The sequence below is a fragment of the Octodon degus genome, unplaced genomic scaffold, assembly GCF_000260255.1.
Source record: "Octodon degus isolate 3935 unplaced genomic scaffold, OctDeg1.0 scaffold00040, whole genome shotgun sequence".
In the NCBI taxonomy this organism is placed as follows: Eukaryota; Metazoa; Chordata; class Mammalia; order Rodentia; family Octodontidae; genus Octodon; species Octodon degus.
The window spans coordinates 5,689,546-5,704,872 of record NW_004524616.1 but is presented as its reverse complement, the minus strand read 5'-3'; the positions used below and the strand labels follow the sequence as shown (position 1 = coordinate 5,704,872).

Below are 15,327 nucleotides of genomic sequence, written 5' to 3'. Positions count from 1 at the left end.
AAAAAAAAAAAAAGGATTGCTGTGGTGTTATTAAGATATCTGAAGTCAGGGCCAGGGGTGCAAGGTCCCAGGTTTGAACTCCAGTATGACAAAAAAAGAAAAAAATGTCTACAGTCATTTCTGTTCCTGACTCTTTGCATCTGTCTTGTTTTTTCTTTCCAAAAATTTATAGAATCTTCTTTTTATCATTTATTTATTTATTTATTTATTTATTTATTTATTTATTTATTTATTTATTTATTTGATACAAGGTCTTGTTATGCAGCTCAAACTCCTAGTGATCCTCCTGTCTCAGTCTCTCCAGCACTGGGATTGTAGGCAGGCACCACTACTCCCAGTTTTGAACCCAGGTCCTTGTGCTGTATAGGCGCAGCTTAGACCACCAAGCTGTCTCCCTGGCCCCAGAATCTTCGCTTAGTCTTTATTTTTCTGAAGCTTCACACTGATGTGCCTTGCTATGAAATGATTTTAGTTTTGTTTTCTGTTTTTTTGAGACAGTGTCTCACCATGTATTTCCAGGTTGGCTTCAACTCACTTTATAGCCCTGCTGGCCTTAAATTCACAGCACTCCTCCTGCCTTAGCCTCCTGAACATGTGGATACAGACGTGTCACCATGCCTAGCTGAAATTATCTTAATGTCTTTGCTTTCACTGGTTCCTTTCAGTTTGAAGATATTTGCCCTTGGCATCTAGAAACTGGATTAAAGTACCTCGTTGTGATTTTTCCTGCCTCTATTTTCTCTGTTCTCTATTCCTGGAACTCTGATACTTGCTCATTAGTTCTCCTATTGTAGTCCTTAATTCTCTTATTTTTTTTCTCTCATTTATCTCTCTCCTTTTTACCTCTGTGGTCTAATCTTCTGGGAGATTAAAAAAAACTTCTGGGGTCGGGGAGACAGCTCAGTAGAATAAGCGCTTGCCTGGCAAGGGCCTGAGATCAACCCCTGGTTCCACAAAACAAAAGAAAAACAAAAACAAACAAAAAACCTTCCACCTACTGGTTGCTTAGTATCTACTTTTACATTTGTAGTCTTCAAGAGCTTCTCTTTTGTTCCTCTATGGTACTTACATCTTGATAGTATCTCCCCTCCCCACTACTGGGGATTGAACCCAGGACCTTCCCACTGAACCACATTTCCTGCCCTCTTTTATTTTGAGACAGGGTCTTGATAAGTTATTAAGGGGCCCAGGTAGGGTCCCTCCTGCCTCAGCCTCCTAGAGGGTAGGTATTATAGGAATGTACCATCCCACCTAGAGCATCTTGTTCCTGATTCATGGGTGCAATATTGTTTATTTATCCCTCTCAGGCTTTATATTAAGGACAATTATTTCCTCATGGTTTTTTGTTTGTTTGTTTTTGTTTTTCCATTTAATTTTGTTCCCTCTCTTATATGTTGAAGGCTTTGGATGTCTCATGAGCCTTTATCTTCTAGCACTTTCGGTGGGAGTAGTGAGACAGGAGCAAGCTTGAACTCAAGGAGAGCTTCCTGTGGGGTTGCCAGATCGATGGATCGCATTTCACTGGGGAGCCCCATGGTGGACTCTTCAGGCATTTCCTCCAGTGCTCATACTTCACTGGGAAGGCTTCTCTAGGCTGGCCCCTGGGACAGGCTTGCGCCCTTCCCTCTGTCTGTTCTCCAGGGCTGGCTCACTCAGGGAACCTTTCCTTATCCTTTCGGTTCCCTAATATCCTTGGTACTGGGGGGATAAACCCAGGGCCTTCACACCGAGCCACATCCTTAGCTCTTTTTTATTGTTCATATTTGGGTGGGGTCTCATCAAGTCCCTAAATTGCCCAGGCTAGACTTAAACTTGTGCTTCTCCTGCTTTGGCCTCTGAGAGTGTTAAATTACGGGCATGTGCTACCATCCCTGGCCCTTATATATTTTCTTATTATGTTTCGGTGTATAAGGTGAAACAATGAAACCTTGCTGACACAGTTGACTCGAGTGCCCAGGACCCTTTCCCAGCCCCTCTTGCCTCTCTTCCCACCACAGCCTGTTCTGCGTTTGAGCCACAGAATTCAAGCTTTCAGAGGCAGAGCAGCCAAGTGATCAAGCACACAGACTCCTCAAGCACCACAGTCTCTCTAAGCCATAGTGTCCCTGCCTGGAAAAGAAGGAAAACAGGACACTGTTCCATTTGCAAAATTAAGAATTTCATGGGTTTGGCGAGTGGTGGTAGATGTTAGTACCACAGCCTCAGCACTGTGGACTCCCAGAAGGGAGCAGAGGGCAGAAGGGACACTAAGCCCACCCTTCCTCCTCCATCTGAAGAGGACATAACCGACCAGAGAAAAGGACTTGACTAAGCTCACAGGGGACACACAGCTCCTTTTTCATTCACTTTTAATATGATGAGAAGGGGAGACAAAGGCAATTTCTGCTTCAAAGTGATTTCCTGTCTAGGGAGTCCACATTAGCCAGTTTCCACAGACGTTTAGAGCCTTATGAATCCAAAGGTCTGCCCAGAAACAAGTGATGCGGGCCCTAGTCAACCAATGGATTGCGCTGGCCTTTCTACCTGCCCGGGAGCTCCCCTTCCTCATCTGGCCCGTGAAAGGCAGCTTTGCCTGAGTGGGGTATTTCCAGCTTTGTGGCTTTCACTTCCACATCTGCCAAGTGGGCGGAGTGGCCTCTGTGGACGAATCAGATTCCTCCCCAGCACCAACTTCAAGAGGCGAGCCAGGGCTCAGGGTCCCAAACACAAGGGAGGTGGCAGCAGCAGCAGCAACAGCATCAGAACTGTGGGAAGACCAGAGGCCAGAGCCATGGAAGACCAGCGCGACCTCATCTCCAACCATGAGCAGCTGCCCATGCTGGGCCAGAGACCCGGACCCCAGGATGGGTATGTATGGCCCCAAGGAGCACTGTCCCAGAGTCCAGGGAGGCTAATAGAGGCTGACTCTGACACTGCCTTTCTGCATGCCAAGCGTCTCTGGCCTGTGCTTGGTTTTGGTTCCTCCTGTAAAATGAAGGGTCCCTTTAGAGTAGGGGTTTACAGCCCCTTTGTGCAAATCAGAAGACAGCCCTCATCTCTCTTCCTACTTTCATACAGTATCAGGGGTTCTATAGCACTACTGAGGCTGGGACATGAATCTTAGGTTAGAAAACTTGGACTAGTTTTGGAAACATTCTGGATTTCAGTGGAGAAACAGATTTCAGAAAGAGGGGATGGCCAGGCGTGGTGGGGGAGGTTGAGGCAGGAGGACTGCCCTGAGTTCCAGGCCAGCCTGGGCTACAGAGTGAGGCCAGCGTGAACTACATAGTGAGATGCTGTCTAAAACAAAAAGGGGATGACAGGACTAAAAGAGGATGGTAGGAGTTTTCCACAGAGAAGTTTCCCTGTTGCTGTGGGTGGGCATAGGTGTCCACTCAAGGGAGTCAGACTGGCAGGTGCGCCCAGGCCATTGCAGCAGCAGCTCACAGAGCAGGGAGGAGGGCACAGGGTGATGTGGGTTCGGCTTGTCTGTGTCCTGTTCCCTTGCAGCAAGAGGCCTACACAGCCATCCAAAGAACCTCAGCCCTGTCTCAGCCCCCAGACAGCCTCACCCACACGTTTCCTCCCACCAAGGCCCCGAAGGGGTTAGAGTCTGGCTGCTCTTAGCCTTCACTTCCCCTATCCTCTAAAAAGTCCTTTGCTGTCTGTGGAAATCTGCAGGTAGGTGTGACATCAGCTGTTGCCAGGCAGACAGGGGCTTGGGAGAGTCACTGAGAAATGTAATGAGAAAGTGACATGTGTCCCAGAGGTTGAGGTACCAAGGGGAGACTAACTATGAGAGCAGCGGCCTGTGAAAGCCCAGCGTCCCCTGGCAATGGGAACTAAGTTTCTCACAAGGACTGGATTCTGGCCCAAGTTCCGCTACTGTCATGTGTGGACATACAATCAGTGCTCCTCTCTGGGTCCCTGTAGCCACGGCCATAGTTCCATCCTGAGTGCACTTGCCACCAGCCCTCAGTCGTTATTATTACCATTTGCTACACATCGGACTAAAGGCTAAACCCCATCTTCATTGTCACGGTCATCCTATACACTTAGTGCATTTATTAGGTCCATTTTTACACAAAAGGAAATTGGGGCTCATCCTGGTAAGTAACTTACCCAAGATGTCCTACGTAATGAGTGTTGGAGATAGAATTTGAACGAGAACTAGTCTGATTTTAATCTGAGCTCATTCTGTAGTCTGGCCCCCTTTTAGAAGCATGATTTGTGGGGAGGGGGGGTGGGACCCTCCTGAGTTCAAGCCACCCAAACTTGCAGGTCTTAGGGGGCAGCTGGATGAGAGAAGGGGCTCCCTTGTCAAAGCCTTGTCTGTTTTTCACTCTAGTTACTGTTTCTAAAAGTGGCCTGGTCCTATGTGCTTGGGCCATTCCAGACCAGACTCATTCAGAGCACCTTGTGAACACTTCTGCCTAGTAACATCAGTGTCATACTTTCTAATAGTTCTGGTTGGCTCTTGACTTTGACCAACTTTTTTTTTTTAATTCCACGAGGTGAGGTGGTAGGGCAAAAGAGGAAATAAAAGGGCGTGGTAAAAACTGGCATTCTACCAGAACCAGGGGACAAACATTTAAGAGTTCTGAAGAAGGAAGTCAGATGCTAAAGTTAACTGTTATCTCCCTAGAGAACAGTAGTTATTTATTTACAGAGTGCTAGCGGATGTGCTAGGTAGGGAACCAAAAGCTTTACCCTTTCTTCTTTTTTCAGGGGTAGGGTGTGAGGGTGGTACCAGGAATCGAACTCAGGAACTTATACTTGCTAGACAAGCTCTGTGATCTAAGCTATATCCCCAGCCCACCTTTTTTTTTCCTCCTCCCCCCTTTTCTTATTTAATATAATGACATTTGAGTTGACTTTTTGCCCAATTTTACTTCTGCACAGGGGTTAAGTGGCTTCCCTGTGGTCCCAGAGCTAAGCTAGTGACAGAGTGAGGATTCCAGCCCAGGCTACACGGGCTCATCTTCAGTATGAATCTCTCAATCCAAAGGGCTTCTCAGAATCTGAGATTCAGCAGGAAAGGCACTGGCTCCCTGTGCTCCTGTGGTGGGAGGCAGAGCCCCGCCAGAACTGAGTGTGGATTGCAGAAGGGTAGGTAGGGGTGTGATTCTCAAATAAGAGACAGTGAAGTCGGAGAGCTTGAACCAGGACAACTCTCATCAGTCCTTCCTTGGGAAGGTCAAGAAGTGAAATTTGTTTTCTCCAGGATCTGGCCTCCCGTTCCCTATAGTTTTAGTTTTTTCTTCTAAAATAACTCCTTTGGGCTAGATCTTACCCGAGTGCACAGAGGACTGGCAAGCAGACAGCCAATGAAAATAAGTGATGATTGTGATGTCAGGAGGTACTAGGCAGAGGGGCCTCCTAGAGGTTCCCTTGCTGACCAAAGGACAGCAGGGTGCAGGCTCACCCTGACAGTTCCCAAACAGGTCTGTCTTTGTTAGTGCTGGTACAACAGAATACCACACACTGGGTAATTTATGAGCAGAGATTTATTCCCTGTAGTTCTGGTGATGGCTTTCTTGACACGTCCTCATGTAGGAGTGAACAAGCACTCTTATGAGGGCCCCTCATTTCTGTACCTCCCAGCATCATCACATTGCCAACACCTGAACTTTTATTTATCTATATCTATATCTGTATCTATATTATATATATAGATATTTGTTACAGGGTCTCTCTACACAGCTCAGACTCATAGTGATCTACCTGTTTTCAGCCTTCCCAGCCAGTGCTGGGATTACAGGTGTGTGCCAGCACGCCCCTGGGACAGGGCCGACATGGCAGGCCCAGGGATCAACCCCCAGCCCCTGCCCCCACCCACTCTTTTTTTTTTTTGGCTGACTCAGCCCACCCTGAGGGGGGTCTGGCATGGTATGTGGTGTCAGGGATCAAGGGCAGTCCCCTATGCCTGCTAAACTTTGCCTAAGCAGGCATTTCAGACACCTGAGCTATCTTATCAGCCCGCGCACCCACTCTTTTTATTTTTTTGCAGAACCAGGGATTGAACTCAGGCCCTTGTGCTTGCCAGTGAAGTGCTTATTCCACTGAACCATCTCCCCCCACCCCCACTCTTAAAGCGTCCACACCTCACTTCTCCTTTTCACCTGGGTCCAAATCTCTGCTGTCCTGTCCTGGTACCATTTATTTCCCCTTTCTCCTTAAATCTAATTTCCTGTGGGGTGGGGAATTTCTAAGGGGATTAAAAAACCCCTCTTGGTTACAGGGTAAATGTAAATATATTTTCCCTTTTTTTGTACAGATAGTCAAGCTCAGGACCTTGTACTTTCCAGGCAGGTCCTGTTTTTTGAGATGGACCTCGATAGGTAGTCTAGGCTGATCTCAAACTGGCAATCCTCCTGCCTCTGCTTCCCATGTCATAGGATTACAGACTTGCACTTCCAGCTTTATGCATCATACTTTGTCAATTAAAAAACAAAATAATGGGGCCGGGGAGATGGCTCAGTGGAATAAGCGCTTCCCTGGCAAGCGTAAGGGCCTGAGTTCAATCCCCGGTTCCGCCAAAAAAACCCAAAAACAAAAAAAACAAAATAAGCTGCAAGCAGTACAGGGGCCGGGGGTTTGATCCCCGGGCCCAACGTGCCAGCCCCACCCCTGGGGGGTGTGCTGAGACTGGGCGTGGTAGTGCATGCCTGTAATCCCAGTTCTTGGGAGGCTGTAAACAGGATGATACTATGGAGTCCAATCTACTAGTGAGACCCTGAACACCCTGTAGACCCTTCCCTAAAATACAAAAAATAAATGAAAAAATAAGGTCAGGCGTGGTGGTGCATGCATGAACACGCAGGACGCTGAGTATAGGAGGATAAATACAAGCTCAAGGCCAGCCTTGAGACCATATCTAAAAAAAAAAAACCAAAAACCCAAAATAAAGCTGGGTGGCACATCTGTAATCCCCATCACTCCAGGAGGCTGAGGCAGGGGGATTGCAATTTTGGACCCAGCCTGGACAATTTCATGATTTAGTGAGACCCTGTCTGAAAATAAAAATGAAAAGCTGGGGACATAGCTCAGTGTGAAGGCCCCAGGTTCAATCCCCAATGCCACATAAAGAAATAAAAAACAAACAAAACAAAAAAACCCAGGGAAGACCAGATAGCTCTGCAGACTAAAGTGCCTGCTTAGGCAGGTGCAGGGACTGGGGTTCTATCCTAGCATGCTGTGCTGGCCCTGCCCCCTGGGCACACTGACACTGCAACTGAGACTGGGTGTAGGGGCATGTGCCTATAATCCCAGCGCTTGGGAGGCTGAAAACAGGAGGATCACTACAAGTCTGATCTGTGTCGTGAGACCCTGTCTAAATACATTAAAAATAAGAAGATAGCAGCCGGGGAGATGGCTCAGTGGAATAAGAGCTTCCCTGGCAAGCATAAGGGCCTGAGTTCAATCCCTGGTTCTGCCAAAAAAAAAAAAAAAAAAAAAAAAGTAAACAAAACAAAAAACCCGGGCTGGTGAGATGGCTCAGTGGTCTAAAGCACCTACTTAGAACAAGCTTAGCAAAAAAGCACGGGGACCGCGGTTCAATCCCCCAGCACCACATGCCAGCCAGCCCTGCCCCCTGGTGGGCTGAGCTGGCCACACACACACACACACACACACACACACAAATGAATAAATAAATAAATAAATATCAAAAGTTAACATTAAAAAAAAACCAAAAAAACCAAAAAACCCTAGTGGTTTCCTCCTGAGGGCAACCCTGCTCCTGGGAAGACTCCAAGGCAAAGGGGATTGGGGAGACCCTTCCCCTTGATCTGTCAATACACAGGTAGGACCCCAAATTCCAGAGAAGACAAGGAACCGTGCCCTGGCTCTTTCCCATTTACTCTGTCCAGGGGCTGCTCCAAGATTTCTACTAGGCAGTTTAGGGGCATCAGTGCTTGGAAGGAGTGGGGTTGCTTCAAGCTATATTTCCATGGCTTAGGAGCCAGGGAGATGGCTCAGTAGAATAAGTGCTTGCCTGGCAAGCACAGGGGCCTGAGTTCAATGCCTGGCTGCACCAAAAAACAAAAACACCCCCCCAAAAAAAGAAACTATAGCTTATTATATGGGCTTCACTTGCATGTGTCTGTGAGGGGTCACTTAGGGGGCAGGTGGAGACCCCAGGCAGACACTGGGCAGCTTTCTGAGTTCTCCCCTGATCTACTCCCCACTTCTTCCTGCAGCAAATGCAGCCGTGGAGCCCTGTACACAGGGTTTTCTGTCCTGGTCGCTCTGCTCCTGGCTGGCCAGGCCACCACTGCCTACTTCCTGTACCAGCAACAGGGCCGGCTGGACAAGCTGACAGTCACCTCACAGAACCTGCAGCTGGAGAACTTGCGCATGAAGATGCCCAAGAGTACGTGTCTCCCCCCACATCCCGGAGACCCCATTCCTACCCCGCTGCTGTCTCCCTGAGTGCCCTCCTCCAGGTGCCTGGGACCACACTCACACTGCACCTCCTGCCCACAGCTTCCAAGCCAGTGAGCCAGATGCGGATGGCCACACCCCTGCTGATGCGGGCGCTGCCCATGGAAGGCCTGCTCCAGGGGGTAAGGACAGCCCCAGTACATGGGAGGGAGAGGTGTTTATCCTGCATAGGGGACAGCTGACCCAGAAGGGCCAGCTGGCAAGGGAGTCATAACAGCTGGGAGGAGCAGCACCCAAACCCAGAAGAGATGCTGCATGGCGGTGGGGCAAGACGACCCAATCTGACAGTTCACAGTGCCTCTCATTGTTCCCACACTTTGCAGTCCCCTCCTTGATAATTGAATCTTAGTTATTTCTACTCACAAAACTGCTATTGGTGAAGCCCTGTGCAAAAAAGCTGATGCCCAGTGACCAGTGAGGGTCTTGGGGCAGGAGGGTGCAGGGACACATTCGAGGTGGTGAGGCTGCCCTGCTTTAGATGGGGGACTAGGCTCCTACCCAGGGCCCAACTGCTGCTCCCACTTTGGGCTGCTCCTCTGAGGCCACCATGGGTATCTCTCTGTTCCCTCTTCCCACAGCCCATGCAGAATGCCACCAAGTACGGCAACACAACCCAGGACCACGTGATGCACACACTCCTGGTGAGTGTGGTGAACGGAGGTGGACCCAGATCACACGTGCCCGGCTCTTTGTGACTCGTCACATGCTCCCCAAAAGGAACCTGAGAGTGGCTTCCAGTGTTATGTGGAGTCCAGCCTCCCCGACTCCATGTTTTTGAGATGGAGAAACCGAGGGTGAAATCTTAGAGACTTAAGATACATTTTTCTTTCCAAATCTTTACTGCAAGTGTGTCCCATGCTGGGCACTGTGCAAGGCTGCTCTCCCACAGTGTGCAGTAACTGAGCTCATGGGATCCCCAGGCTGCTGTGGGAGATCAGGGGACAAGGGACATGCAGGTGCCTCCTGGGGTGGGTAAAGAGGTCTTCCTGGAGGTGGAGGGACCTGAACATGAGTGTATGTAGGAAGACTGGGGTGCAGGAACAACTGCTCTGCACCATGAGCCTCACCCAGCCCAGGGGCCGTGGCTAAGGCTGCGTGGCCCAAGCTCCATGTCCAGGTTTTGTGCAGCTCAGTCCTCAGAATGGAAGACCACTGGGCATCAGCTTCACAATTCACCTTGCCTGCTCAGGAGCTCTTCTTAACACTTCCTTCTTGCCCTGCCACTCTGCAGAAGTCTGACCCTCTGAAAGTGTACCCTCAGTTGAAGGGAAGCTTCCTCGAGAATCTGAAACACCTCAAGAACACCATGGAAAGCCTGGACTGGAAGGTCAGCAGGTTTCTCTGCACTGGACTGTTCTGTGATGTCTATCCTGGGCCAGGCTGGAAAGGGGTGGGAGGTGAGGGCTAGGGGTGCCATTCTCAGGAAACTGGTGAGCCTGCTGGCAGAACACTGAAGAACGCTTAGCTTAGGAAAGCACCTGGGGGGCCTTAAGGGGGACCAGGCTGCAGCTGGACTTCAGGTCTCAGCAGGGTAGTCTGGCTCCCCACATTTCTCTCTCCAGGCACAAAGCGGGAGGTGGGGTGGGGGTGGCTTGATGATGCGTACTGAGCCTGAGCCCCACCTTTGTCCCCAGGTCTTTGAGAGCTGGATGCACCACTGGCTCCTTTTCGAAATGAGCAGGAACTCTCTGGAGGAGAAACCCACTGAGGCGCCACCCAAAGGTAGTTGAGTGGGTGCTCGGCAGGCAGGGCTGTCACGGAGCTGCTGAGGCCAGGGCCCCCAGTATTCCCTGCTCCTCTCAACCCTACCACTCCTGCCTGCTCCTTTTGGGTTCCACTGTCCCCATTCTATTTTGGCTGCAGGTCTGTTCTTCCCATTGTGAATGCCTGGGTGGCAGTGAGAGGGGGACAGAGGCTCCATCACAGGCTGGCTCTCCCTGGAGGACACTGGAAGAGAGCCTGGGGCGAAACACCAGAGAACAAACCAGAAGGGACCCTGTCCTGACTTCCTGGCTCTGCCCTTGACGGTGCCAGCTCAGAGGGCCTCAGGCATCTATCTCCCACCTTGTGACACTGTATACCAGGTTTCAGAGCTGAAGCCTGAGTCTGCATTCTCGTTCAGTGCTGCCTCTAAATTGCAGTGCTGGGCAATTCTCTTCCTTCTGGGAATCAAGTGTCCCAACGTGTAGGGTCAGTGACCCATCCTGCCCTTGGCTTGCTTCTCCACTGAACCACCCAAGCGACTACGATGCTATCTTAACCAACTCCTGGCTGTGTAAAATGGCCCCACAGCACCCCCAAACAAATGGTAACTGTTTCTGTCTGGGTGCTTCCTGTCCCAGCAACAGGAAGCTGACTGCCCCAGGGGCCTACAGCTTTCCTTTGGAAATTAGAACCATCCGTGCAGTTCCAAACTTTAACAGGCTTTGAGTGTCAGAAGAATCCTATCCTGGGGAGAATCAGCTAGTCATGTACTTCCTTGTTGGTGCAGGCTGCAGGCCTGTTTTTCTTTCTGCATTGGGAAGAGTAAAGCCATGTGGCACTAGGCCACTCACTCACTGTCTACCATGCCTGTCCCTTTAGTACTGTCCAAGTGCCAGGAAGAGGTCAGCCACATCCCTGCTGTCCATCCGGGCACGTTCCGTCCCCAGTGTGATGAGAATGGCAACTATATGCCGCTCCAGTGCCACGGGAGCACCGGCTACTGCTGGTGCGTCTTCCCCAACGGTACTGAGGTGCCTCACACCAGGAGCCACGGGCACCATAACTGCAGTGGTAAGCAGGGGCGAGCACGCCCCCATATGGAAAGACCAGGCAAAACTAGGAAGGCAGAGGGTAATAGGTCCCTCTTGGCCACATGAGGCCGAGATGCTGAGTTTGGCAGCTGCTGTCAGCCAGGCACCTGCCCCATTGCCTACCCACCACCTGGGCATTCATCTCCTCACCTCCATGCATCTACCTGCACACTATCCTCATGCACCTGGAGTCCTGCAGATCCCAGCTCCCTGAGGCCCACTGCACCACTGCTCTGGCCACTGCCTCTGCAGGTCCCATCTTGCCAGCCAGGGAGCATGCCTTCCCCAGGCACTTGGCCAGTGGGTGCGGTTCGTGGTAATACAGATCTGCTGCTCCTTTACAGAGCCTCTGGAGGCCGAGGACCTGTCTTCCGGGCTGGGTGTGACCAAGCAGGAGCTAGGCCCAGGTATGGGCTCCCTGAGCAGTGTCTGGTTACTGCAGCTCATCTTGTGTCATTCTCCAACACCCCTAGGCTGACCTTTCACAGATGAGGAAAGGGGCTAGGGCGGGGAGGAGGGGGCAGCGGCAGGTGGAGAGTCCCTGACTGCTCTGTGGCCCCAAGATGCTGGGAGGGGGTGGGGAACACAATGATGCAACTCCAACCTCAACCTGCTGCTTCTCTTTCCAGTCACCATATGAGGACAGCAGGCACCATCTCCAGCACCTTGCCAGCTCTGCAAGCCCTGCGGCTGCAGCTTTCTCACTTCCCTGCGCTGCCAACCCTCTCCCCCTCTCCTTTTCCCCAGACCTCGGATCCCCCAAGCTCACCTTTCCAATGTCTCTCATCCCACAAGGCACTGAGGCCTGGCTTCCCATGTCATCCTTGGACAACAGATCCAATCAGAACAGCACACAAGGACGTGGGACGGCCCTGCTGTCCACCCCACCATCTGCTCACACGAACACAAAGGCCAAGGGGGCCTCAAACCAGGCATCCCCTATTTGATATCACAGCAGTCTCTACTATTGGGCTCTGAGATCCAGACTCACAGACAGGGAAAGGGACACCTCATTCCTAAACCCTATGGTGGACACATCGGCTGCCCTCTCCATCACTCTCCAAGGAAAAACCCAGCCGCCCCCTCATTCCACAACCCCTCCTTGCTTCCCACCAAGCCCAGTTCCCTGTGTAGCCATGCTTGTCATCAGCTCTTGGGGCCATGGCTTTATGCAAGAATAAAAGGAGTTAAGTAGAACACACTGGCTGGCTTCTGGATCTTCTGCTGGGCTATGCTTCATTTATTCCAAGGAGGTCAACGAAGTCCCTAAATCTGGCTGGGGCGCAGGAATGCAGCCCAAGGGCCTAGAAACAGGCCCGTGGGGCCGGGGCTGCAGTCTTTGGATACAGACACATTTAGTTCCATGTTTCACACACTCAAATACTCTTTACTTCTAAGAAATAGACTTTTGTAATTTTTTAAGCAGTCTCATCTTGGTCCAGCTTCCATTTTCCCATGTCCCCAATTCCATTTCTATACTAAGAACAGCACAAGTGTGATGACAGATGGCAGCAGACACAGGGCCTTGGTGTCAAGAATGGACAGGAAGTGGGGGCTGCAGAGGGCTTCCTGAGCTCATGCCCGGCCTCCGGCCCATCCTCAGCTCCAGCCCGCTGCTGTCAGGAGGTTACACCCCTCACGCCCACCAGATTTGCTGACTTAAGCTGGAGGACCCAGAAATCAAGAATGTTGGTAAAACTGCTCCACTTTAGAAGTTTAAAAACTTTTGTGGGTCAGCACAATGAGGCCCCTTCTCTGCCACCTCTGGACCAGCATACTTGTGGGAGGGGAGGGAGTGGCCTCAGGCCCCAAGGGCCAACCTGGGGCTCTATAACCTCAGCCCCAGTTCTTCTGCTTGGCCTCTGTGGACTCCAGGAGGAAGCAGCTATCACGTAGTACCCCATGAGCCTCTGACCCATCCTGCCCTTACCATCGCTCCCAATTGTTTTTCCTGTGCCCCGCGTGTCTCCTGTTCTCCACTACCACCCTCAAGAGCTTGCTCTCACTAGAGCTCTGCCTCTTGAACATGGCTTCTAGGGTCCCTGCCATTTCTCTCCTCTGGGATTTATAAACGACTCCAGCCTCCAGAAACCACCAAGAGCAACCCTTGGCTCCTAGGAGCTCGCTGTCACCTCCTCCAGGAAGCTGTCCGGCCCAGTCAGCCCCAGCAACCCAACACCTTCCTCACTGGGTACCAAGCTTGTCCCAGGAGAGAAAGCTGAGGCACTGCCCATTTGCTGCCAGGCACCAGCTCACTACCCCTTCCAAGTAGCCACTGCACAGCACCCGGCCCAGATGCACTGGAGCTGGTGCCTTTCCTTTAACTCCTTTATTTTTGAGTTCTCAGGAGAGGACAAAGTCTCAGGATCAACTGAAGTCCATGTGGCACGCAACAGCTGTGCCTGCAGAGCACAGGAGTGGGAGGTCTGAGGCCCTGGGGTGTGCTGGAGGTGAAGGAGGGAGGCAGGTCACTTAAAAAAATAGATATACTGCACACATCTCTATGAAGTGCCCATGGCGAAGGAAGGTGGGCTGAGGGCCCAGGGCAGAGCCACGCCCCTGTGACTGGCCCCTACGAGCCCACTGCCTGGCCACATCAGGATCCTCAGGCTCGCTGCTGTCTTCTGTGAAGGGAGGGCAAATTCAGAATTCAGTCCTGACCCACGGAAGGCAGAGAGAGGGCTGAGGCCTGGGATGGTCACCATTCCACTAATAAGATCCTGGAGGAAAGAAACAGCCAGTGAGTTTGAACCGTTTTCTTTACCAAGGAGAATAAAGCCTGGCCCCTCTGAGGCAGGGAGAGGAGGGCACTGACTGATCACTCAACACTAGACTTGGGGACTGCCACTGCTGTTCTGGATCTTCTGAAGCTGCAGCTCCTGACGTGGCCCCACAGAGCCCAACCCTGGGGAAGGCTGCTTCTCTCCCCACCCTCCTTCCTTCCAGCCCCCTGGGCCACTGGAGGAAAGGACAGCAAGCAGGTCAGGAAGCCTTACCTGCACCTGGTTCCCCGGCTCCTCACACTGTCGTCGGCTCTGCCTTCTTCTTCTACGAGGAAAGAAACAAGTCAAGTCCCTGCATCTCTCCACTACTGCTGCCTAACTGCTGAGCCACAGCAGCCCCCAGAACATGTGGGGGATGCACTGGGACCTCAGGGGATGGGGTGGTGCCTATGTTCTCTCCTGGAAGGAGCCCAAGGGCCTTGCTCAGCTTTCTCTAGACAGGTGTGGGAGCTTTCTGTGGGGACACCCTGCTGGCCAGGGTGAACGGTCTCGATAATGCTTCCTCTCATCTGGAGTCTACACCAGCCTACAGGGTCTTCCCACCCCTCAGAGTCTTTCCTGCACCTACCTCCCCCAGCTGCCCCACTTCTACCTTTGACAGGGCAGGGCTACAACTATGGCTTCCTGAGGCTGGGGGAGGGGCACACCCGGGACGCTCTTACTCAGGAGATCCCCTTTTGCAGCTGAAGATGGGAAAGGGTACAGAGACAAAATCTAGGCGTGGTAAGGGCTATCATTCACCCCAGGGCTTGTCCTGGCTTCTTTTTCTGGCCTGAGATCCTTTAAGAACGCACTCTTGGGGGCCGGGGAGATGGCTCAGTGGAACAAGCGCTTCCCTGGCAAGTGCAAGGGCCTGAGTTCAATCCCCAGTTCCGCCAAGAAAAAAAAAAAAAAGAATGCACTCTTACCTTTTTCTTTTTCTTCTGGAATGGTGAAACACAGTCTTTGGCTGAGGCCTTTTTTTCTTTCTTTTCCTTTTTTTCCTTGTCTTTTTTTTCTGAGGGAAGAAAGTATGCTTCCTATCAGCCCTTTGCCGGGGTTGTGCCTGGAGGCCCACTGGGCACAGCCGCTCAGCTCCTGGGGCCAATTCTCAACTCTCTACCTCATAGGGAGTCATCAAAACAGGCCTTCAGGGGACAGGGAGATAGCTCAGTAGAATAAGGGCTTTCCTGGCAAGCACAAGGACCTGAGTTCAATCCCCGGTTCCACCAAGCAAACAAAACAGGCCTTTGGGGGCTGGCCTCATGTCCATGGACCACATGCATCATGGCTATTTTTTTTTTTCTAATGGTACAGAGTATCAAACTCAGGGCCTCAGCATGCTG

At 51.4% G+C, this 15,327-nt stretch overlaps 1 protein-coding gene and 1 long non-coding RNA gene across 3 annotated transcripts; one reads left to right on the top strand and one right to left on the bottom strand.

Moving 5' to 3' along the window:
- Nucleotides 1-2,562: 2,562 nt before the first annotated feature.
- Cd74 (CD74 molecule) lies at nucleotides 2,563-12,416 on the top strand. 2 transcript variants are annotated; one of them, XM_023715291.1, is made up of 9 exons: nucleotides 2,563-2,847; nucleotides 8,181-8,353; nucleotides 8,467-8,546; nucleotides 9,003-9,065; nucleotides 9,656-9,751; nucleotides 10,059-10,146; nucleotides 11,008-11,199; nucleotides 11,564-11,626; nucleotides 11,849-12,416. In XM_023715291.1, the coding sequence occupies exons 1-9, from the start codon at nucleotides 2,771-2,773 to the stop codon at nucleotides 11,857-11,859; spliced, it is 843 nt and encodes a 280-aa protein (XP_023571059.1). In that variant the 5' UTR covers nucleotides 2,563-2,770; the 3' UTR covers nucleotides 11,860-12,416. The 2 variants fall into 2 exon arrangements, with proteins under 2 accessions (XP_023571059.1, XP_023571060.1); XM_023715292.1 differs by lacking the exon at nucleotides 11,008-11,199 and having other exon boundaries at nucleotides 2,570-2,847.
- Nucleotides 12,417-12,500: 84 nt separating this feature from the next.
- LOC111816778 lies at nucleotides 12,501-14,933 on the bottom strand. The gene is made up of 3 exons (XR_002821115.1): nucleotides 14,911-14,933; nucleotides 14,216-14,267; nucleotides 12,501-13,939 (listed from the first exon to the last, which is right to left on the bottom strand). It is a non-coding gene; the product is annotated as an uncharacterized LOC111816778 (long non-coding RNA).
- Nucleotides 14,934-15,327: the final 394 nt, after the last annotated feature.

Coding starts and splice junctions, on each gene's coding strand:
- Cd74 (XM_023715291.1), top strand. CDS start 2,771: ATGGAAGACCAGCGCGACCTCATCTCCAACCATGAGCAGCTGCCCATG. Junction 2,848..8,180: donor AGACCCGGACCCCAGGATGG/GTATGTATGGCC, acceptor TTCTTCCTGCAG/CAAATGCAGCCGTGGAGCCC. Junction 11,200..11,563: donor CGGGCACCATAACTGCAGTG/GTAAGCAGGGGC, acceptor GCTCCTTTACAG/AGCCTCTGGAGGCCGAGGAC.